Below are 24,430 nucleotides of genomic sequence, written 5' to 3'. Positions count from 1 at the left end.
GGTACAGAGTGAAACTAACAATTGTCAACTTAGGAATAGTGAATGGCTAATTAGAAGCACCTAAAAAAATGCTCAACATCTTAGTTATCAGGGAAATGCAAATTGGATTTTTCTAATGGACATTTACTGACACATTCATGATCTCCATGGTTCTTTAGAGACTGCCTAGGCATTGTTTGTCAGTGTTTCATCTATCTTTGGTGACTTAAACCATTTTATTTTGTTGGAAATACCTACACCTCATGCTCAGGTTCACAGACATTTTACTTTGGGTCATTGTTGCTATAAATAAGAATTAATATTTTTAAAATTTCTTATCTGATTTTCAACTCTCTTTTGTTCTTTCAATTATTTTGCTTGAGAAGTTATAATAAAACTACACAATTTTTCTTTAAGTTTTTTGAATAGCCCCCGTATGCACTTCACATTTCTCTCTTTCTCACAATCTTTCTCACAATATCTCACTCTCCCTAGCGTTTGCTTTCACTCCCTTTCTAGCTCTCTTACTCTCTTTGTTTGTCTTTTTCTCTCTCTTAAATTCATGTAGTTCATTGTTTTTATTTAACTCTTGATCTGCATATATTGTCTGAAAACACATTTTCAATAAAAGTTTTAAATTTTTCAAGTAAATCTACAGCTAGATCTCTGGTTCCTGATTCACCAGAGTTTTCATATGAATTATTACGTATTTTATACAGCTAATGTAGTGATCAAAGGTTCCCTAATCATATGTGTATTTGAATGTTAATGAGAATTTTGTATGCATATATATGCATATATATTTATGTACACGCATATGATATGACTTCTAGCTGCCATGTAGGTTTTGAAAAGTGAAGTTTCTCTCGAAGAACAGTCAGTCTTCTTAACTTCCCCTGCTTTGAAGTCATTTGTCCTTCAAGTTTTGTCTTCTAGATTCTTATATATTTGTATGACTGTGCAGAATATGTTGAGCTACTAAAGTGAATGCTAGGAAAAGAATGTAAATTTCTAAAAATTATGTGTGTGTCTGTGTTAAAATATGTGTGTGTTTCCATCCCAGCAAGAGACCTATGTACCTTCCAGTTTGAAAAATGCATGGTACAGAGCCCCAGTTCTGGATCCCAACCCTCACAGCACACATTCCAGTTGCAGCTCAAATACCAAGGTATTCTGACACATTCAGGATAATAGCCCACATACAAGCTGAAGCTTGACACCCCAGGCTTTCTTGCACATCCAGGATAACAGGGGAGACCCCCAAACCCCACCCAAGTACACAGCAGAACAGGACCCTGGGACCCCGGCACTCAGATACCCTGCTGAGGCAAAACTCAAATGCTTTCTGGTTGGCAAATTTTCCTAGAGCAGAGCCCCTGAACTGCTTCCAAACTCAAACACCCCACACCCCAGTTGCATGTCTATTCCCCAGAGGTTCTATTAAATTCAAGATTACAGGATCACATGTTCCCAGACTCACAAAAAGGACAGGCTCTAGTCAGAGACAGTGAGGCCAGAAAACACTAGAGATAACAAAATGATAAGACCCAAGCACAAGAACATAAGCAACAGAAAACAATACTACTTAGAAACATCAAAATTACATTCTCCCAAAACAGCAAGCCTGGGATACCACAACACACCTTTAAGGCACGATTTAGATCAAAAGTATCAGTTCATGAAGATGATAGAAGAACTGAGGGGGGGGTTGTAATCCCTAGGAAAAACAATATCAACCAACCAGACACCCAAGAGCTCCTAGGGACTAAATCACCAACCAAAGAGTACACATGCAGGGACCCATGGCTCCAGCCATATATGAAGCAGAGGATGGCCTTAGCAGACATCAATGAATGGACTCTACAAGAATCAGTTCCTCTACAAGAGCAGGGCATACATCTGAGACGTCAGATCATCTTCAGATATACTCTAACAACCTGTTGATAAAAATATTCATATTTTCTCTAGGCTCCTAGAATAACTCCTCTAAATCTTAGAGTGGATTAAGATTCTATTGTCTCCATCTTTAAAAAAGAATATTGTTTACGAACATTGAGGAAGAGTATAGGAGACAATTGGACTGCAAGTAGACATGGTGAAGAGTGAAAAATTATATATATATATATATATATATATACATATATATGTATGTATACACACACACAGATATATATATATATATATATATATATATATATATATATATATATATATATATATACTTTTTCACTCTTCACCATATATATATATATATATATTTGTCTTTAGGTTTTTCTTTAAAGTACATGGAAAACTTCACTCTGAAATGAGCCAAGAATGTAGATTGGCCAGTTCCAGAACCAGCTGCCCACAAGGAAAAAGATGTAAGTCATTTAGGTAGCCACCACAATGACACAATGACCGGGCAGGGCTTTGTTTAGAACAAGGGAGAAATAGTTAATGAGAAATAGTTGAGTAAAAGACAGGGTAGGGCACAGTGACATGGTAAAACTACATTTTTGAGAAGAATGAGTATACAGAGTGTTTTTCACATGACTTTGAATCATTTAGGATGGGTCCCTTTGGAATTTTCCACTATTTTTATGTTATGTATCCTTGACAACCCCTAATCCCCTCCTCACTCCCCTGGTTTGTGGTTTTCCTCTTTAAAAAGCCCCTTAGCCCACCACTCTGAGTCAAACTCACTCCTGCATGAGTGAGTAGTTTGACCGTTGGCTGCCAATTCTCCCTAATGTACCTCTGGTGATTGTATCCAGGTATGGTGTCTTGAGAGATTATGGGTGGCCGTGACTTCCCAAGACCTGAGTAAGGGTCCCCCGAGTTTGGGGGTCTTCAATGGTATTGTTAGGGTATATCGTTAGAGGAAATATTGAGAGTCCTTCCAAAACACCAGATAGGGATGGCAATATAACCCAATATATGTTGATTATGAACCAACTATATATTTTTCAGAATTTATGAAATCAGAGAATGGGAAGATGACTTCACCCTAATCATTTCAGAAGAATTTTGGTCTGGTCTAAACAATATTATGTAACATTTGGGAACAAAGATGCATCCCAGCATCCCTGCACTGGAAGCCAAAGTGGAGAAGATTTCCACAGCCACCATGATCTTGCCTTTGGTGCTGTGGTAAACAGGAATGAAAGTGACCCAGACACTACAGAACACCAGCATGCTGAATGTTATGGATTTGGCTTCATTAAAGGCACCAGGAAGGTTTCTGGAAAAAAAAGCCAGAGTGAAGCTCCCAAAGGCCAAGAAAGCCAAGTATCCTAGAACACAGTAAAAGGCATTGACTGAACCCTTGTGGCAAACAATGATGATGTGGCCATGCTCAGATTGTGCATCAATATCCACAGAAGGAGAAGTTCCCAGCCATACTGCACATACAATCACTTGAATTAGAGTACAGATGGGAATGATGTAGTTAGAGACTCGTGAAACAAGAAAGTACTTCATCATTCTTCGTGAGGCTGTGACTTTGAATGCCAGAATGACAGTAATTGTTTTGGCCAACACTGTGGAAACAGAAACAGTGAATACAACTCCAAATGTGAATTGTTGCAGGATGCAGGTGGCTGAGGTTGGATGGCCAATGAAGAGCAAGGGGCAGAGGAAACAAAAGATGAGTGAGATAAGCAAGATGTAGGTGAGAGTGCGATTATTGGCCTTAACAATGGGAGTACTGTGGTGCTTTACAATGACCCCAAGAACCACAATGGTGAATGCAGAGAAGCACAAGGAGATTAAGGAAAGTGCCATCCCCAGTGGTTCTTCATAGCTCAGAAATACAACAGCTTTAGGAATGCAGTGATTCTTCTCTGTGTTAGCATATTGGTCTTCTGGACACTGGACACAGAAATCCATATCTAATGGAGAAATGAAGGTATTGTTAGCTCAGCTTCAGCAATTTTATTGACAGTATATTACATTTAAGTATAGAGAAGTATTGCAATACATGAGTCTGTGTGCTGAGAATGCATTGAAGGTGCTACCTGAAATGCATGAGAATGTATTCACTGCCACATGAAATAATTGGTTTCATTTTATAATGTTGATCATACTTGGGATAAGTAAAGCAATTTTTTCTATTGTACTATATGTTTGTGATCATATATTATAGGTGTATATATTCATGAGCAAATTTACATATAAAATAACAGATGGTATCCTTAACTTGAGAATGATTGGGTTTATATAGGGCAAACATAAGTGTGAGAATGAGACCTGAAATTCATACAAACATTGTTGTTTGTAACTTTAAAAATAATTTTAAAAATTATTCCATTTTGTCCTCTTATGATTGTAGCAACACCACATTCCTCAGCCTTTTAATAAAAAGGCTGTAATTCTATAACTGAAGGTAAAAAGCTCCATAATTCCCACCTTTTTGTGTAGAGAAAATCTGATTGCCAATCTACTTGGTCATTGAATGACTGCAATAAAGTATAATGTTCTTCCAAGATTAGAAATATTTTACATGGAACAATGGATTTGTGGAGAGACGCTATTATTTTATTTGTTTAAAGGTTTAGGGATTTATCTTGGTTGATAGCAGAATGTATTGTTCTTGGAGAATACTTCAGCTTGGTTCCGAGCACCAAGGTCATGTGCCTCCAATGAACCTTGTTAAATTATTTTGTGTATATTTAATGTAGCACTGCATGAATATTACAAAGTAATCTGTAGGAGTTGGTTGCCTCTTATTATTTCATGAGTTCTGGAAATAAATATAAAACAACATTTTGGGCAAGGATTCAACTGCTAAACCATCTTACTTCCAATAAATGTCTTATGATGTCAATTCAATTATATAGCTTGGCAACAAAAAAATTAGAAAAAAACTATATGCCTCTCATTTGTATTTATTTCATCCTGACTAAATATTATTTTGACAAACATAGGTTATGCTAGTGCCAATGACATTTGAAATCTTTGGTAATTCTTTTCAGGGCAAAACAATTTTAATGTGTTCTATTGTGGTAAATTTTAAGTGGCCATTATGGATAATAGCAATGAAGAGAGGACCTCTCATATTTTCAGATAATGTGTCAAGATTGATCCTCATTTTCTAAATTTCAAGTAACATTAAATTTTTTGGAAAATAGATTGTTTTATTATGCAAAATTTCCTCTAAGAGAAGGAAATACTCACTCAAATATCTGATAATTTTACAAGTTATTGTTTGCTCTCTCCATTCATCTTACAAAGAATTCAGATTTGCTTACCCATACAAATATGTCTTATTTATGCATAGGCATATGTAAGGGCACATATATGAAGGCAAAATAGATAAATGCTTTAAAAATTCATTATATATATATATATATATATATATATATATATATATATATATATATCAAATACTAAAAAGAAAGTGTCCAGGGTACATTGACACTGAGGAACTCTTACCAAAACTATTTACTTAAGAATATGCTATCTATTATTATTTTTCAAGGTTTCAAATATATAGTTCAATTAGGTTTTTGTCCTTAATAATATATTTTAAAATATTGTATTCCTATAATGACTAGCTTTGGACTGAAACATATTTTATTTTTAAATTTCCATTTTATACTACTTCTGCTTTTCAACATGAGAGCAAGATGACAATACATTTGAAGAAATTATTCCAGCAGGATATACTCACTAGTCTCATTAGAAATTTCATTTTCTTGACAGGGTTTGCAATGAAAACAGCATGTTGCCATTCCTTCCTTCACAGATTTTCAAAATCCAGGACCACAATCAGCACTGCACACAGAAGTAGGAATCTAAGGGAAAGTAGATATATGGTGCCAATATGAGTTTTACTTATGTCTTACATAATTATATGGTAGCATGTAATATTACTAATCTAATTTTATATGCACCAACAAAATTACCGTATGTTATCTACTGCACTGTATGATGACAGACATCATTATATGGAAAAAATGAGGAAAAGTTGATTTGTTTCTGAATTCCTAGAAATTAAGGAAGAAAAGCTACTAGCATATGTGTGAAACACTCCAGAGGTTTCAAGTTGGTTACTCTAGTTTATTGTCATTGAGAGACATAATACAGTGTAAAGGCACAAAGAAGCCTAATTGAATTGAGAGATTATATCTGTCAGACTATCCTGTCATCATATTTGTGAGGCATATGTTAAAATGTTAATTGATGAAGGAATCTCCAACCCATTGTGAGCAGTGTTGTCTGTAACCAGTGGTACATTAGAAAACAAGCAGAACAAGCCAGTATGCAGAGTTTTTTGAGTGACTACGTTTCACTCACATTATCCAGATCCCTACCTTTTTTTCCCTTGAAAGTCACCCTTGAATGAAATCAACATTTTTTTCTTTTCACTTATAGCTTATAGCTGTTGTTTAATAGCTTCAATATAGTAGCAAATTAAAAGTAAAGAACATAAAATAACAGGGGGAAATAAGGCCTCAAGTATCAGATAACCAAAATAACCACAACAACATTAGAACAGTCAACCTCAACAAAGTGAAATTAGAAAACAGCAGCATATGACCAGCTTTACTGCATTTGTACTTAGCTGGTGGTGAGTTGCTGTATAGTGAGCAGGAAGAAGTGTTACAGAGCCTGCAAATGATGTGAAAACATGAGGAAGATTTAGATTGCTTAAAGTTAATTCCTGTATTTCTGAAATAAAGAAACTCTTGACTTTATAAGGAATCTTGTGATGAGGATATAAATGTTGCATTTGAATTTTCCTGCTATATTCTTGCTAAATTTGTATCCCTTGCTTTTGGTATGTTCCTATTGCCATCACAGAGTCTATTATCCACAGATTCATCTCATGTTCTCTAGAAATATGCTTAATTACAACTCTTTCTTTCTTTCTCTTTCTTTCTTTCTTTCTTTCTTTCTTTCTTTCTTTTTTTTTTTTTGAGAAAGGTTTCCCTTTGTAGTATTTCAAGATCTCAACTAGATGTATAGATCAGGGCACACAATTTTCTTTGTTTACTCTATTTATTTTTGTTATTCATTTTAACACTAATTAAGGTTTTAAACACTATTTTTACAAGTTAAGAACATGCGTTTCCTTGTCCTTATTCTACTCATTCTATTTAATGTAGAATATCCATTTCAGCCTGGTTTTGAGCAGAATCAGTGCAGGTGTGTGACTGGCCACAAATGGAGAGAGTTTTTCCTGACTCATAATTCAAAGAATGTAGATTAAAGTCAAGTGCCACTACAAAAACTTGGTCTCATTTCTGATTTTAATAGAAATTATAGTACAATGTCATCTATAGGTTTGACATAGAAATCTGCATTATTGCAACATGTATTCTCCCAGATTGTCAGAGGTTTTTTTTGTCTTTTTTAACATTCATATAGTTCTATTCTTTAGTTTATTTGTGTGATATTTTACATGTAACTGACATGCTGATATGCATATGATTAGTCTTGCATTCATAGAATAAAATCATTTGGGCACAGAGGCTGATTTTTTAATTGTGCCATTCACAACTATTTGTAGATATTTAGTCAAGAATTATTTCTGGCATGTCTGTAAAGATCAATTACATAGTAATTATGTTTCTTCTCTTATATTTCACAATGTTGCTCTTCTTCCCATTTTTAAAGGTGTAGCTTGTTCAAGTATATAATGGAGTATTTTTAACATGCCAAGGAGGACACAAAGGGATGTCTATTTTTTGGTTGTTAATCATTTTATTTGTGTATATTTCAAATGTTATGCCACTTCCCAGTCTTCTCTTTCTATACCCTGCTACTCATCTGCCTCCCCTTTTCCTATAAGAGAGTACTTCTCCATCTATCATCCGTCTCCTACCTAAACCCTTTATCATCTCCCTTTCCTGCGGCATCAAGCCTTTGCAGGACAAATGAGTAAAATTTCAATTTTTAATAAACTATTTGTTCCCCAAGTGGCCATATTGATTTCAGTGGACTATGCTATTATCTTTAGTATGGTGCCTTTTAGGTCATTACTACTACCAAGGTCCAAATCAGAGCCTGTAGTCCTATGGCTCTGAGAGTCTTTGCTCATATTTGAGGTTTTTCTTCTTACTAATGTCTCTACAGGTATATGAGGTCACTAATTTCACAATGTACATTTCTAGACCTGAGGTTCTGCAACCAATGCTATCTGTATTGGTATCCATGAACTGTAATACCATCAAAGGCCATGTGGATGCCCTTAGACTGGGTTGTTACCTTACATCATGTTGTAGTCCATGTGTTCTACTGTCACTTGGAGGATACAGATCAGAGTGAACTTTACTGCTCCTGATGGCTATGTCTGATCCATAATCCTAATACACCAGTGTCTATGTTGATTTTCATGGCACATGTTATAACTGAAGACTTCATATTCTCATGATCAGGATGACAGCATAAAACAGTGTTGACATGCATTGACTGTACAGAGCAGGAGGGCCTTGTCTGTTTGTGGCCCTGATGCATTTAAGGATCCAGGTTTTTGTCTTTGCTAACACTATAATCTATGTAGAACCAGCCCTATTATCTTTGCTCCTGATGCTCTAAAAATTATAGGAAACAAATTTTGCATTGATTTGAATGATTGTAAATTCATAGATGCAAAGGAGGCATAAGAAAGTTTATTTACTCTCCTGGATCTGTGGCCTGGTCCAGACCTGCACCCATCCACTCCTGTGTGGACACTGGACTCCTCGCAAGACAATCTAGAAGGTCCACTGAACCCAGAGTGATAGATTGTCCACTGAATCCAGAGCAGCAGAGGTACTACTGAACCCAGAGTGGCAGAGGAACAACTGAACTCAGAGCAACAGACAACATATCCCGAGACATCCTAGAGGAACCACTGCACTCAGAGCAGTGGGCACCTGATCCTGAGACATCCTAGAGGAGACACTGCACCCAGAACAGAAGACACCTAGCTGGTCTGCTACCTTGGAGGCACCATATTCTGAGGCATGCTAGAGGTACCGCTATACTCAGAGCAGCTGGAAAAGATCACAGAGACATCTGGACCCCGGGCAGATCAGACACAAGCAAGATAACTGGAAAGGCAGGCTTCATTCAAGTACAGGCAGCACAAGAGTTAACTAAATGGTGAAAGGCAAGGGCAAGAACATAAGCAACAGAATCCAAAGTTACATGGCATCATCAGAACCCAGTTCTCCCATCATAGCAAGCCCTGAACACCCTATCACACTGGAAAAGCAGGATTCAGAATTGAAATCACTTCTCATGATGATGATAGAGGACTTTAAGAAGGACATAAATAACACTCTTAAAGAATTTAAGGAGAACACTGGTAGACAGATAGAAGCCCTTAAACAGGCAACACAAAAATCCTTTAAGGAATTGCAAGAAAACACAACCAAACAGAAGATGGAATTAAACAAAACCATCCAAGATCTAAAAATGGAAGTAGAAACAATAAAGAAATCACATAGGGAGACTACCCTGGAGATAGAAAACCTAAAAAAAAAAAAAAAAAAAAGATCAGGAGTCATAGACACAAGTATCACCAACAGAATACAAGAGATAGGAGAGAGAATCTGATGTGCAGAAGATGCCATGGAAAACATTGACACAACTGTCAAAGAAAATGCAAAATGCAAAAAACTACTAAACCAAAACATACAAGAAATTCAAGACACAATGAGAAGGCCAAACCTAAGGATAATAGGTATAGATGAGGGTGAAGACTCCCAACTTAAAGGGCCAGTAAATATCCTCAACAAAATTATAGAGGAAAACTTCCCTAACCTAAAGAAAGAGATGTCCATAAATATACAAGAAGCCTACTGAACTCCAAATAGTTTAGACCAGAAAAGAAATACTTCCCGCCATATAATAGTCAAAACATCAAATGTACAAAACAAAGAAAAAATACTAAAAGCAGTAAGGGAAAAAGGCAAAGTAACATATAAAGGCAGACCTATAAGAATTACACCAGACTTCTCACCAGAGACCATAAAAGCCAGAAGATCCTGGACTGATATCATACAGACCCTAAGAGAACACAAATTCTAGCCCAGACTACTATACCCAGCAAAACTCTCAATCAATATTGATGGAGAAACCAAAATATTCCATGACAAATCCAAATTTACACAATATCTTACCACAAATCCACCACTTCAAATGATAATTGGTGGAAAACTCCAACACAAGGATGGAAACTACAATCTAGATAAAGCAAGAAAGCAATCTTCCAACAACCCTAAAAGAAGGTAGCTGCTAATAACAAAAATAACAGAAAACAACACTATTATTTTAAATGTCTCTTAATATCAATGGACTCAATTCTCCAATATAAAGACAAAGACTATCAGACTGGATACATAAACAGGACCCAACATTATGCATACAGGAAATGCACCTTTGCGAAAAAGACAGACTCTACCTCAGAGTAAAAGGTTGGAAAACAATCTTCCAAGAAAATGATCCCAAGAAACAAGCTGGAGTAGCGATTCTAATATCAAATAAAATCATTTTTCAATCAAAAGTAATCAAAAAAGATAAAGAAGGACACTTCATATTCATCAAAAGAAAAATGTACCAAGAGGGACTCGCAATTCTGAACATCTATGCCTCAAATGTAAGGGCACCCACATACATAAAAGAAACTTTATTAAAGCTTAAAGTATACATTGTACCTCACACAATAATAGTGGGAGATTTCAACTCCCCACTCTTAGCTATGGACAGATCATGGAAACAGAAACTAAACTGAGACACAATGAAACTCACAGAAGTTGTGAACCAATTGGACTTAACTGGCATCTATAGAACATTTCATCCTAAAACAAAAGAATATACCCTTTTCTCAGCACCTCATGGTACCTTCTCCAAAATATACCATATAATTGGTCAAAAAACAGGCCTCAACAGATAAAAAAAAGACTGAAATAATCCCTTGTACCCTATCAGGCCACCATGGACTAAGACTCGTCTTTGATATGGACAGAAACAATGGAAAGCCCACATACACATAAAAACTGAACAATGCTCTACTCAATTATACCTTGGTCAAGGAAGAAATAAAGAAAGAATTAAAGACTTTTTAGATTTAAATGAAAATGAGGACACATCACATCAAAACTTGTGGGACTCCATGAAAGCAGTACTAATAGAAAAACCCATAGCTCTAAGTGCCCACAAAAAGAAAATGGAAAGAGCATACATTAACAACTTGACAGGACACCTGAAACTGTTAGAACAAAAAGAAGCTAATATACCCAAGAGGAGTAAACTACAGGAAATAATCAAACTCAGGGTTGAAATCAACCAAGTTGAAACAGAAAGAACTATACAAAATACCAACAAAACCAGGAGCTGGTTCTTTGAGAAAATCAAAATAGACAAACCCTTAGCCAGACTAACCAAAGGGCGCAGAGACAGTACTCAAATTAATAAAATCAGAACAGAAAAGGGAGACATAACAACAGAAACTGAGGAAATTAAAAAAAAATCATCAGATCCTACTACAAAGGCCTATACTCAACAAAATTGGAAAATCTGGATGAAATGGACAATTTTCTAGATAGATACCATGTACCAAAGTTAAACGAGGAGCAGATAAACCATCTAAACAGTCGCATAATCCCAAAAGAAATAGAACCAGTCATTAAAAATCTCCCCACCAAAAAAACTCAGGGGCCGTATAATTTTAATGCAGAATTCTATCAGACCCTCCAGGAAGACCTAATACCAATTCTCTTTACACTATTACACAGAATAGAAACAGAAGGACCAATACCCAATTCATTCTATGAAGCTACAATTATGCTCATACCTTAGCCTCACAAAGACCCAACAAAGAAAGAGTACTACAGACCAATCTCTCTTATGAATATTGATGCAAAAATACTCAATAAAATTTTTGCAAACCAAATTTAAGAACACATCAAAGCAATCATTCATCATGATCAAGTAGGATTTTTCTCACGAATGCAAGGATGGTTCAATATTCAGAAATCCATCAATGTAACCCACTACATAAATAAACTCAAAGAAAAAAAAACACATGATCATCTCACTAGATGCTGAGAAAACATTTGACAAAATTCAACATCCCTTCATGTTAAAAATCTTAGAAAGATCAGGAATTCACGGTCCATACCTAAACATAGTAAAAGCAATATACAGCAAGCCAGTAGCCAACATCAAACTAAATGGAAAGAAACCTGAAGCAATCCCACTAAGATCAGGGACTAGACAAGGCTGACCACTCTCACCCTACCTATTCAATATAGTACTGGAAGTCCTAGCTTGAGTGATTAGATAACAAAAGGAAGTCAAAGGGATACAAATAGGAAAGGAAGAACTTAAAATTTCACTATTTGCAGATGATATGATAGTATACTTAAGTGGCCCTAAGATTTTCACAAGAGAACTCTTAAACCTGATAAGCAACTGCAGTAAAGTGGCTGGATATAAAATCAACTCAAACAAATCAGTAGCCATCCTATACTCAAAAGATAAACAGGCTGAGATAGAAATTAGGGAAATGACACCCTTCACAATAGTTACATACAATATAAAATATCTTGGAGTGAACCAAGCAAGAGAGAGATCTGTATGAAAAGAACTTCAAGTCTCTGAAGAAAGAAATAGAAGAAGTCTCAGAAGATGGAAAGATCTCCCATGCTCCTGGACTGGCAGGATTAATTTACTAAAAATGGCCATCTTGCCAAAAGCAATCTATAGATTCAATGCAATTCCTATCAAAATTCCAAATCAATTCTTTATAGAGATATAAAGAGAAATTTGCAAATGTATTTGGAACAAAAAAAAAAAGCTAGGATAGCGAGAACTATTCTCAACAATAAAAGAACCTCTGGGGGAATCACAGTCCCTGACCTCAAACTATACTAAAGGGCAATAGTAATAAAAACTGCATGGTATTGGTACAGAGACAGGCAGGAACTTCAATGGAATAGAATTGAGGATCCAGAAATGAGCCCACACACCTATGATCATTTGATCTTTCACAAAGGAGCTAAAACCATCCAGTGGAAAAAGGCCAGCATTTTCAACAAGTGGTGCTGGTTCAACTGGAGGTCAACATGTAGAAGGAGGCAAATCAATCCATTCTTATTTCCTTGTACAAAGCTCAAATCCAAGAGGATAAAAGACCTCCATATAAAACCAGATACACTGAAACTAATAGAAGAGAAGGTGGGGAGACCCTTGAATACCTAGGCACAGGGGAAAAGTTCCTGAACAGAACACCAAAGGCTTATGCTCTAAGATCAAGAATTGACAAATGGGACTTCATCAAATTGCAAAGCTTCTGTAAGGCAAAGGACACTGTCAATAAGACAAAACGGCAACCAACAGATTGGGAAAAGAACTTAACCAATCCTACATCCAATAGAGGGCTAATATCGAATATTTACAAAGAACTCAAGAAATTATACTCCAGAAAACCAAATAACCCTGTTAGAAATGGGGTACAGAGCTAAACAAAGAATTCTCAACAGAGGGAATTCAAATTGCCTAGAAGCACCTTAAGAAATGCTCAACATCATTAGTCATCAGGGAAATGAAAATCAAAACAACCCTGCGATACCACCTCACACCAGTCAGAATGGTTAAGATCAAAAACTCAGGTGATAGTAGATGCTGGCGAGGATGTGGAGAAAGAGGAACACTCCTCCATTGTTGGAGGGAATGCCTGCTGGTACAACCACTCTGGAAATCAGTTTGGCAGTTCCTCAGAAAACTGGACATAGCATTATCTGAGGATCCAGCTATACCACTCCTGGGCATATACCCAGAAGATGCTCCAACATATAACAAGGACATATGCTCCACTATGTTCATAGCAGCCTTATTTATAATAGCCAGAAGCTGGAAGGAACCAAGATGTCCCTCAACAGAGGAATGGAAACAAAAATTGTGGTACATTTACACAATGGAATATTTCTCAGCTATTAAAAATAATGAATTCAAGAAATTTTTAGGTAAATAGATGGGTCTAGAAATTATCATCCTGAGTTTGGTAATTTAATCACAAAGGAACACACATGGTATTTACTCACTGTTAAGTGGGTGTTAGCCCAAAAGCTTGGAATAGCGAAGACTCAACCCACAAACCACATGAAGCTCATGAAGAAGGAAGACCAAGAGGGGATGCCTCAGTTCTACTTAGAAAGAGTAAGTAAATACTTAAGGGAGCAAATATGGAAACAAAATATGGGACAGAAAGTGAAAGTGGGGCCATCTGGAGACCATTACAAATGGGTATCCATCCCATGTACAGTCATCTAAGCTAGACACTGATGTAGATGGCTGGAAGTGCATGCTGTCCATGATATACCTGTAACATGATATAGCTGTCTCCTTAGAGGTCTGTCAGAGACTGAAACATTCAGAGGATGATGCTCACAGCTAACCACTGATATGATCAAGGGTTTCCCAATGAAGAAGTTAGAAAGAAGACTAAAGGAGCAGAAAGTTTTTTGTACCCCAGGAGGAAAGCAACAATACCAAACAACCAGAGCCCCCCAGGGTCTAAACCACCAGCCTGGGAGCACATAGGGAAGGACCCATGACTCCAGCGGTAATATGTAGGGAAGGATGGCCTTGTTGGGCATAGGTGGGAGAGGAGATTCTTGGTTTCATGAAAAACAAACTCGGAGTGGGGGGGGGATGTGATGGTGGGGAGGGGGTATTGAGGCGGGGGTAGGTGGGAGCACAGCCTCATACGAACATGAGAAGGGGGGATGGGATAGGAGATTTCTGGGTGGTGGGAGGAAGTATGGTAAAGGGATAAAATCTGAAATGTAAATATAATACCCAATTTTAAAAAAAGATGAAAAAAAACAAAAAAAGAAAGAAAAAAAGGAGATTTAATAACAAAATGGAAAAATTTAGAAATTTAGGAGGCAGTTTACGTTAATGGAAACAACATCATAGAAAGAGAAAAATCACACTGTCATAGAAGCACAAGGAGGTGGGATGGGATAAGGGGTTCCTGGGTGGTGGGGGGAATGGGATAAGGAGATAAGATTTGAAATGTAAATATTATAACCAATTAAAAAAGGGAAAAAAAAGAAAAGTTGTTAGAACCAACATCTTTAATAAAATGTCACCCCTCTAAAAACATTATCTTGATACTAAAACTTGTTTTGAGAATTGTATATTGCAGAATACCCAGTCTTGGTGTATCTACTCATCAAGCAAACTGAGCAGACCTGCTCAAATCTCTGATGTCCTGGAGTTCTATCTGGATGCAGTGAAGACACAGCATCAGAGGCTTATCAATTTACTCTTCCCCCCACCCCTCTTCTAATACCTCAATGCCTGTAATCAGCTTGAAGAAGTTAATGAAGAGTCAGCACCCCTATTCCCTGGGCTTGGGGACTAAGGTGGTTAATATTAGGCTGTCTTTCTAGGGAAAACTAGTGGTTTTGGTGGAACAGGAAGGATTAGCTATGATTTATTGCATAACCATAACCTGTTGGTAGAAATCTGTATAATTAGTATCAAGATGAAGTTATAATTTCTTAAATGGTACTAAATTTGCTTTGATTTCAAATTTAAGGTTTTCATTGCTACAAGTTTCTTATTGATATAAAAGTGAAATGAATATTGATACTCTCATGGGCATTGTGCCTGTATAACACATTTAGGAATACAAGGCTTAGACCCAGTCCTTCTTTAACTTTTTTAACTGATTTGAGATGGTTAGCCTGTGAGTTAAGGGACTATAGCAAATTCATGGCTTTGAGTTTATTGTTAGGGTGTTTTCTATGTTTTATTTAGAAATAGCTGAGAGGAGTTAACAGACAACAGTCCATGTTACCTTACATGGATAGTTGTTTTTCAAAATGTCAGAAGTCCATAGAATTGATGTTACAAACATTTCTATATTAATGTTCATTTTGATTAGAGACCTCTCTGCTCCTGACAGCTTCCTGTCGTGGATTCTAAGAAGAAATTGATGATCTTTGGAGTTAGGAGCAGAGAAGATTTTGTAAATGTTTATCAGTATGTAAATTGAATGGATGATTTAAAGTATTAACTACATTTAAAAGTTATTGAAGCTGGTAGAACCTACTGTAATTCAGAGGGAGACTTTCTGTGGATCAGGTTCTCTCCTGCAGCCTTCATATCTGATCATTTCTCCACAATAAATTTTAAGAAAAATTTGTCAAGGAGTATTTCATTTCAAAAGCTGAGTATTTGCTATTTCAAAGTTGTTATTTATATGCTTCTAAGAAACAGATGTCTACCCTTCCCACATTATTTTGGATATGTGAAGCTGGAATATAATTGATAGACAGCTGGTACCTAGACTGTGCTCTTCTTTGTCTTGTTCCCATTGGCTTTAAATTTGAACCTTTAATCATACTTTCTTGTTCACCTATGAGTTTCATATTTCCTTGTTCTTTTATTTTTGTCATAGTTTGAAATGTCTACAGATTATGCCTTTTTCTTCATATCTGGCCATACTGTCCTCAACTAGGAGCATGATTTTTGTGAGATATTGATTTGGTTTATTTTGGTTTTCATATGTGTGTGTGTGTTTGCAATTCTTTCATTATTTTATAATTTAACAAAAATCCTTTGTAATTTACACACTCAGTATCTCATTATATTAAAGTTTTCACAATTTCATTTTCTTGTATTCTCCAAGCAGTGAGTATTGCCCTCTTTGTATTTGTTTGTTTGTTTGTTTTTTGTTTGTTTGGGTTTTTTGGTTTTTTATTCTTATAACCATTCATAATTTCACTTAAATTTATGATTCTAATGTTTAGAATATTACCTTGATGTCTTCAAATTTTTATTTATTTAATTCCACATTGGGATTATAATATATACAAGGAGAACACTGTTTGCATTTTTAAAAATCTATATTGTTCCAGTGAATGTGTTTATAAGGTTCATATTAGGCCTGGTTAAAACAAACATAAGTTTTCAGTTCTATCCTCTAAATGGATACTCAGTTCTATAATCTTATTTTCAGTGCTTATATTTTTTCTCTAAAGATGGCATTCTTAATCACATTGAGCAAGATTAGTAACTTTAAATTTTATACTATCAGAGCAAGCTGAAATATTACTTCAAATGAAACAGGGCACTTTAAATATGACACATTAAAACTAATCACATAAGAATTTATGCCTATGCTATACATATCAATAATAAGAAATATTTAAGTTTCAAATTACCTCAAAAGCAAATTTTTATTACTACCAATATCTCTACATATAGAGAAGGCAACTATGCACAGACTTCTTTGTTTAAATAATATATTCAAGAACCAATGGGTCCAGAGATGTTTTCCTTAGTGAGCATTATCTTTTAAAAGTTATGATTCAGGCATAGAGACAAAGTCAAGTTCTCAAGAACAAATCTTACTCATGAAGAGGACCCATGTTTTATTTCTAACACTCACTGAGTGTGATGATGGTCTTGCAAATGCTCTGATTTTTAAATAACTCTTCAGCTATCCATACATACTACATACACAGGTGTTGCACAGATATACATGGAGATGAAACACCCATACAAACAACAACCAAAAAATCAAGAAAAAAATCAAAGGTCTACTTCATAGAGTATGTAAATTTGTTATAAAATGTCAATGTATGTTTAGCTAAAGGTTTTGGAAATTTAGGACTTAAAAATTACATAATTATATAATAGGCTTAAAAATTACATAATAAAAATTGATGACTTTGTTAGGCTAAATTTTCTTTGTCCTTACAAAGAATCAGAGTCTTTAAACATACTTTAAAAGGGAAGATTGGAAATAACTATGTAGTGGTAACAATGGGACTAATAGAACATTACCCATTTTACTGGAAATAATATAAAATGTTATTTAAAATATTTAAGTTAATATTAAAGTCATGAAACAGTTTCTGATATGATACAAATACATTCTATGAATGTTAGAAATCCTCAATGAATTACTAAAAAATCACTTAAAACATGAAAAAATGAACATATTATAAGATGCTAACAATTAGTCTCTCACATGACGATCAATTCCATTTCACCAGTTTCAAGGAAGGATGGATGCACACAGTTGACAGTGTAATTTAAATTAGTACAATTAGGCTGAACTCACCTGTGTACTTTCTGTTACCCACTCTATCATATCTTCAAATAAATGTATCTGTCGACCATTTGAAAAATATGAACTAAACATTCCTATTTTAACTTTAAGTCCAAGACCCTGTGGGAAATTCCAAATGTAGAAAATGTCATACTCATCCTTCAGTTTTTCTCTTTGGTTCATATTCACTCTGTCTCCAACAGGATTAGTGAAGGGGGTCTTCCTCAGAAAGGAACACAGCTGAAATACAGGCAACATATTATAGATGATACTCTTTTTCTTAAAGTGAGAAAATATATTTATGTCCATTTTAAAGGCAAATTTATTGACAAGATGTAAGTGCAAATTTTCAATGGAAGTAAAAGGATATACAAAATTATGATGTTCTTTTAATTTTAGTTTTCTAAGAGTAGATTTCCAAACATGCCTTTAGGCAGAAAATACATATTTGCAATATGAAACATGCAGAAACAAAAAACAGAGAGACTTTCATCCATATAGAGAATACACAAAGTAGAATCATACACTTATTTACAAAAACATACACCTATATTCACAAACACACATAATGAAAATACAGATACACACACAGGAAAATATTCATCTAAACATCAAACAGACACAGATACACACAAAACATATACTTACATACACACACAAAGAAACACACGCACAGAGGAATATTCTTAGGTAGACACAGACATGTACTGACACCCACGCAGTGTTACACTGACACAGAAAAATTTTACCATTCCAAATATAAACAAACAGGCAAAAAATTGAAAGAACATACACAAAACACACAGGAACATGCATTGATAATTATGCATAGGAATATACATATTGACAAAATCCAGCATTCAGAAAGAAATGGAAACAGACAGATTTGTATTAACTGCCATAGACAGATTGGTAGATAAAAGGGAAAAACTACTTATAAATAACCAATCAATCTCTCTCTATCTGTATCTCTATGTATTTCCATATATATAGATATAGATATAGATATAGATATAGATATAGATATAGATATAGATATAGATATAGATATAGATTTTCACGTGAATATAAAGAAACACAGAAACATACAAATAAGCACTAAGAATTACTCATTCCCACACATGATCACAAAATAATGTAATGAACTGACTTTTTTGTGTATGTTCTTTCACAGCACCAAGTGATTCTACTAGCATGTGTAGTATGAAGAACAGCAAGTGTAGGATCTCTAGTTAAAGATATCCTCTTCAAAGATAAGAACATATTTAAGAATTAATGAACAAGGACTCATCATTGAGTGGACTGTTGTAGATGGACTCTATATTTTCCATATTATAATATGTATGATGAAATTCAGTTAATCTATATCAAAATTACAGAATACATTTAAACATTATGACTTCTAATCCATTCCCTTAACATTAGATTTTTTATACCAATATCTAGAATTACTTTCTCAGTAAAAATATTTGTATTTGGCAAATTTTTCTAGAACAGTTGTTTTGGGCATCTTACAGTCTTTTAAAACTATGGCATTGATAATTATAAGCATCACCTAACAGTAGAAACTCTACCTTTTTGCACCTATAGTTGTTTTCTTTGAAATTGTTTTTGGGAAAAGTATCAAACTGTTGAAAAGTCACCTCATGGAGTGCATGAGCAAAAGCATACACAGCATTGTATAAGTCATAACTCCATTCAGTGAAGGCCATGTCAAAAGTATGCATCATTAGCCATTCTGAAGAGTAATTGGATGGGCAATTTTTCAGTGTCTTACACACAGAAGCTTCACAGTTATACTGCATCCATTCTAGCTTTACCAGAAATTCATCTGAGTATTTGAAAGGGTTCAGTGTCTGGACAAAATTTTTAAAACCAGAAATCTCACTATGGTGTTGTCCAAAAGCAAAAGTCCCAGATAGGTTATCAAATGTGAAGTCTTTCTTACTGGGAGTGACATCCCACTTTGAGGTGGTGACCCATATTTTCTGTATGCCTTGAGATTCCCACATTCTAAAGCTCACAGCTAAAGTACTGTCTGTGTCACCATAAATGATAACAACATTTGATGATGATGTCTTGATTTGATTGTAATACATTTCAGCTCTTGACATGTATAAATGCATATTGACTGGAATCATATTGATAAAGGCAAAGCAGACTGTACTTTTTTCCATCTCTTCTCCCAAATAAGAGAGAAATTGGATACCTTGATCATTGTCTGAGATGGCCAACCCTACCCAGTTCCAATTAAAATGAGTTATGAAGGAGATCAGAGCAAGGGCTAGAGATCTATCATCAGAGGACATCTGATATAGATGAGGAAATTTTTCCTTATCACTCAAGACAGGATGAAATGTTCCATAAGTAACATGAAGTAACTAGAAGACAGGTAGAAGCATAATGTACAATGAATTCTTAGAACTTGAAAACACATTTTTCTGCACATTCTAGAAATTTCATCTATCTCTTACTTCTTCCCTCATCTCTATTTTATATAAGGAAATGTGAAAGCTCCATCATGTTTCTGAATAGTACTCATGATCTACATAAATAACCCAGGCCTAGGAAGGTCATGCTGGCACCAACAAATGTAAGATTTCATGATTGAATTTCCATCCTGCTTCCAACACACACACACACACACACACACACACACACACACACACACACACAGAGAGAGAGAGAGAGAGAGAGAGAGAGAGAGAGAGAGAGAGAGAGACAGAGAGACAGAGAGACAGAGAGACAGAGAGACAGAGAGACAGAGAGACAGAGAGAGAGACCTTACCTGCTGAGATATGAAGTTGTTTAGGATTGCATGAAGTTTAAGAGTTGTTGCCAAATTTAGTCCTGTAACTGCCATTGGACACTTGTTGAATTCTTTACACATATAATTAGGAAGAATATCACGTATTTTTAAACTCTTACGAATGACACTATTTAATTGGGATTCCCAATTACAAGTGTCTTTGGAGAATTCAAATATTAGAGAGATATTTGGCAAAAGATCAGGGTTCCTGTTGATTTCATATATGGAAAAAGCCAAAGCCAGAGCATATTTGTGGTTTTCAGTATGTGTTCTGTAAAAGATTACAGTGTTTATAATTGAAAAATATTTATGAATATAATTTGCAGTCTAAAAATGGACAGTCCTGCACTGGATTGTACTGAGCCACCATGTAAAATTTGAAATGATCTGTATAATGTGGTTGAGATGACAAAAGAAGCTGAAAGTTCATAAGACCTTGAAATTTTCATGAAAGGCCATCTTTCATAATTGAGATGTCACCACTATTAGTAATTATATCTCTTTTCAATGAATGAAATGTATCATGTAGAGTCCACATTTTGCTTCTTTATTCTAAACAGAGAGTAAAGAACTGGAATTTTTAAGACCTTAAACTCAAGTGACGTTTTATAGATCAAAATATGAAGCTCCCAGTGGATAGATCTCTTAGTTAAATTTTTGTTGCAGCCTCAATACATAAACAACCACCACATGGAGAAAATTTTAAAAAGTAACTGCATGATGTTCATGTGTCTCCACCAGTCAAAGATAGTTTTTATATCTAGGTTGGGTATTGGGTTATGCTTCTGATTGAGCATTACCAAACTTATAAATCCTTTGATTAACATTTAAAAAATTGTATAAAAGCAAAAAGGAAAGGGGGGCATGTGACAGGGTTTTTCTAGGGAGGGGAAATGGGGAAAGGGGATAGCATCTTAAATGTAAATAAAATATTAAATAAAAATTTTAAAAAAGTAACTGCATATCTATATGAAACTTCTGCACAGCTAGGTGTGTCTGGAACATTAATGGCCCTAGCACATGCACTAGAAACTTCACTGTGATGAAAGGACCATCAGCTGACTCTATGGCCATTTGCCTAAATACACTTAGGATACAGTCATAGAAAATTAATAAAGATCTCTTGATAAGATACTATTTGATATTGTGGTAGGAAAACTTTCTAGGACAAAGATTTATATGGTATAGATAAAGGTCCAGGTTTGTCTTAGTGCTTAGTTTATGGCCCTGTAATTGTGAGGCTGAAAGAAATAAATATACTCTGTGCAAAATTGAAGTGGTAATATATCATTAAGACTCTAATATAATTTGAAGCTCTTTGTATTTTGCAGGTACAAGAACAAAAGTCTCAAAGCTTTACTCTGCTGTTCATTATAAGTAGTCATGGGAAATATTCATGATGACCTATACATGGAAAACACAAAAGCACTTACTGTATATTGAAAATATTACGAAAATACTCTTTTTCCACAGGCCATTTGACTGATGCAATAAAGAAAGTACAACCTGTTTCTGGGTTTGCATTTTGTCTTCATTCTGCTTCATTCTCCAGAAGCACCTGGATGAATAAAATCAGCCACAAGAAGTGGAATGTTCAGGAGCAAGAAAAGTAAAATCGTGGTGTACATATTTTTTTTTGCTCTGAATCTGGGCAATATGGATTGTGAAGTGCCAAATAGATCAGGAAATCAAACAGGCACCAATATATCCCTATGTACACAGTTGCCAAAGGGGATGCTACATATGTATTCATATTTCCTATTTTAGATGTGTTTAATCACCCCTGGAGGAATCATTAACACTATCTCCTGAGAAGCTTCATCTGATGTCCACAGTGCATATGAAAAAATGGTTGATAAATATAGTTATGAGGATTGTATAGCTAGGTAAATGACATCACGTATGTTTGTGGAAATTATGGTCCCTGGAAAGATTCCACTTTGTGAAAATTTGGTCCCAGGACTGGCTCAAAATCTGTTTATGTAATGCCAAAAATTATGTAAATGGATTTTGTTAGTTGGTCTACCATGCATTAATGGTTCAAGTAGCAATTGTGAAATCTGAGGTCATGGATACACACTGGCCATTGTGTCACAAATCCCCAGAGAGGGAAAAGCAGTCTTATGTTTAGACCATTTGGTATCCACTGAAAATGCAGTACGAACAATGCTACAACATAGACAGGCACAAAATATCTAAATATAATCTGTAGTTATATTGTCTTGAGAATTAGAATCATCACAAATATAGAAATGTCCTGAATTCTACTCTAGCCAAAACTATACAGATCATAACAGAATCACAATTTACTTGCATATATATTTATTTTTATTGAACTCTTTATTTATCATAATTTTAAATACATTAATAATATACTCCTGTATGGTTAGAATATAATTTTCTTTCAATATACGGTATGAAGGTTGTTATGAACTTTTTCAATTTTAAATATTTTATTTATTTAATTTCTGGTCAACAAGCTCCTCTACATCCTATTGCATTTTAAATATTCAATAAGATTCAGAAAGAATGCTGAATTTGTGTGCTCATTGCAAATGCTACATAAGGCCTAGTACTCATATTCCCACTGACTATCAATGATAAGTTAATCTGAATATTTAATTTCTAAAGAATGATCTTCAAACCTGACCCTCAGTTCTCACCAATCAATACCTTGTTCAAACTCATTTCTTCTAGTTCATATTTTATTTTCTACATTGATTATGCTAATTTGTGTTCCAGCAGTTGCTGTGAAGAATTCTTACAATTAGTATATTAGAAACAAATAGTGTCATCCAGTTTGTACTTGTGCCTAAAGCAGAGCAGCTGCTTTGGATCCCAACGAACCCACACACATCCCAGTTGCAGCTCAACTCACCATGTGTTCTGAAACATCCAGGATCACAGGTAGTAATTCGATCCCCATCATAATACCTGGCATAACTTGGATCTCAAAAACACCAAGACATAGATACCCCACCCAACAAGAGACCTGTGCACCTTCTGTATTCCACATTTGTCTGGAGCAGAGTCTCTGCTCTTGATGCTCACCCAACCATATCATATCTCAGTTGTAGCTCATTTCCCCAGGAGTTCTGACACATCTGGGATCACAGAATCATAGGATCACAGGCTCACAGAAGGAACAGGCTACAGTCAGAGAAAGTGAATCCAGTTAACACCAGTGATAACCAGATGAAAAGAAGAAAGCAAAGGAACATAAGCAAGAGAAACCAATAATACTTGGCAACATCAAAACCTCAGCATCATGGCACCACAGCAAGCCATGATACCACCACATATCTGTAAAGCAAAAATTAAGATCTAAAATCTCTTTTCATGAAGATGATAGAGGAATTTAAGAAAGAAATGTTGTTAGAACCAAAATTTTTAATAAAATGTCAGCCCTCTAAAAAATTATCTTGATACTAATACTTGTTTTGAGAATTGTATATTGCAGAATACACAGCCTTGGTGTATCTACTCATCAAGCAAACTGAACAGACCTGCTCATATCTCAGATGTCCTGGAATTCCATCTGGATGCAGTGAAGACACAGCATCAAAGGCTTATCAATTTGCTCTTCCCCCCACCTC

The 24,430-nt window shown here is 35.2% G+C and overlaps 1 protein-coding gene across 1 annotated transcript; it reads right to left on the bottom strand.

The window, feature by feature from the left end:
* Nucleotides 1-2,934: 2,934 nt before the first annotated feature.
* Nucleotides 2,935-22,462, bottom strand: LOC143440672 (vomeronasal type-2 receptor 116-like). Its single transcript, XM_076927454.1, is given in 8 exon segments — nucleotides 2,935-3,851; nucleotides 5,633-5,756; nucleotides 18,038-18,265; nucleotides 19,600-20,406; nucleotides 20,814-21,105; nucleotides 22,268-22,358; nucleotides 22,361-22,399; nucleotides 22,402-22,462. Coding segments are annotated over 8 exon segments (2,559 nt in total).
* Between the last annotated feature and the right edge of the window lie 1,968 nt (nucleotides 22,463-24,430).

The sequence above is a fragment of the Arvicanthis niloticus genome, chromosome 30, assembly GCF_011762505.2.
Source record: "Arvicanthis niloticus isolate mArvNil1 chromosome 30, mArvNil1.pat.X, whole genome shotgun sequence".
NCBI classification, from domain to species: Eukaryota; Metazoa; Chordata; class Mammalia; order Rodentia; family Muridae; genus Arvicanthis; species Arvicanthis niloticus.
Note: the sequence above shows the minus strand (reverse complement) of the source record. Positions and strands in the feature narration are given on the sequence as shown.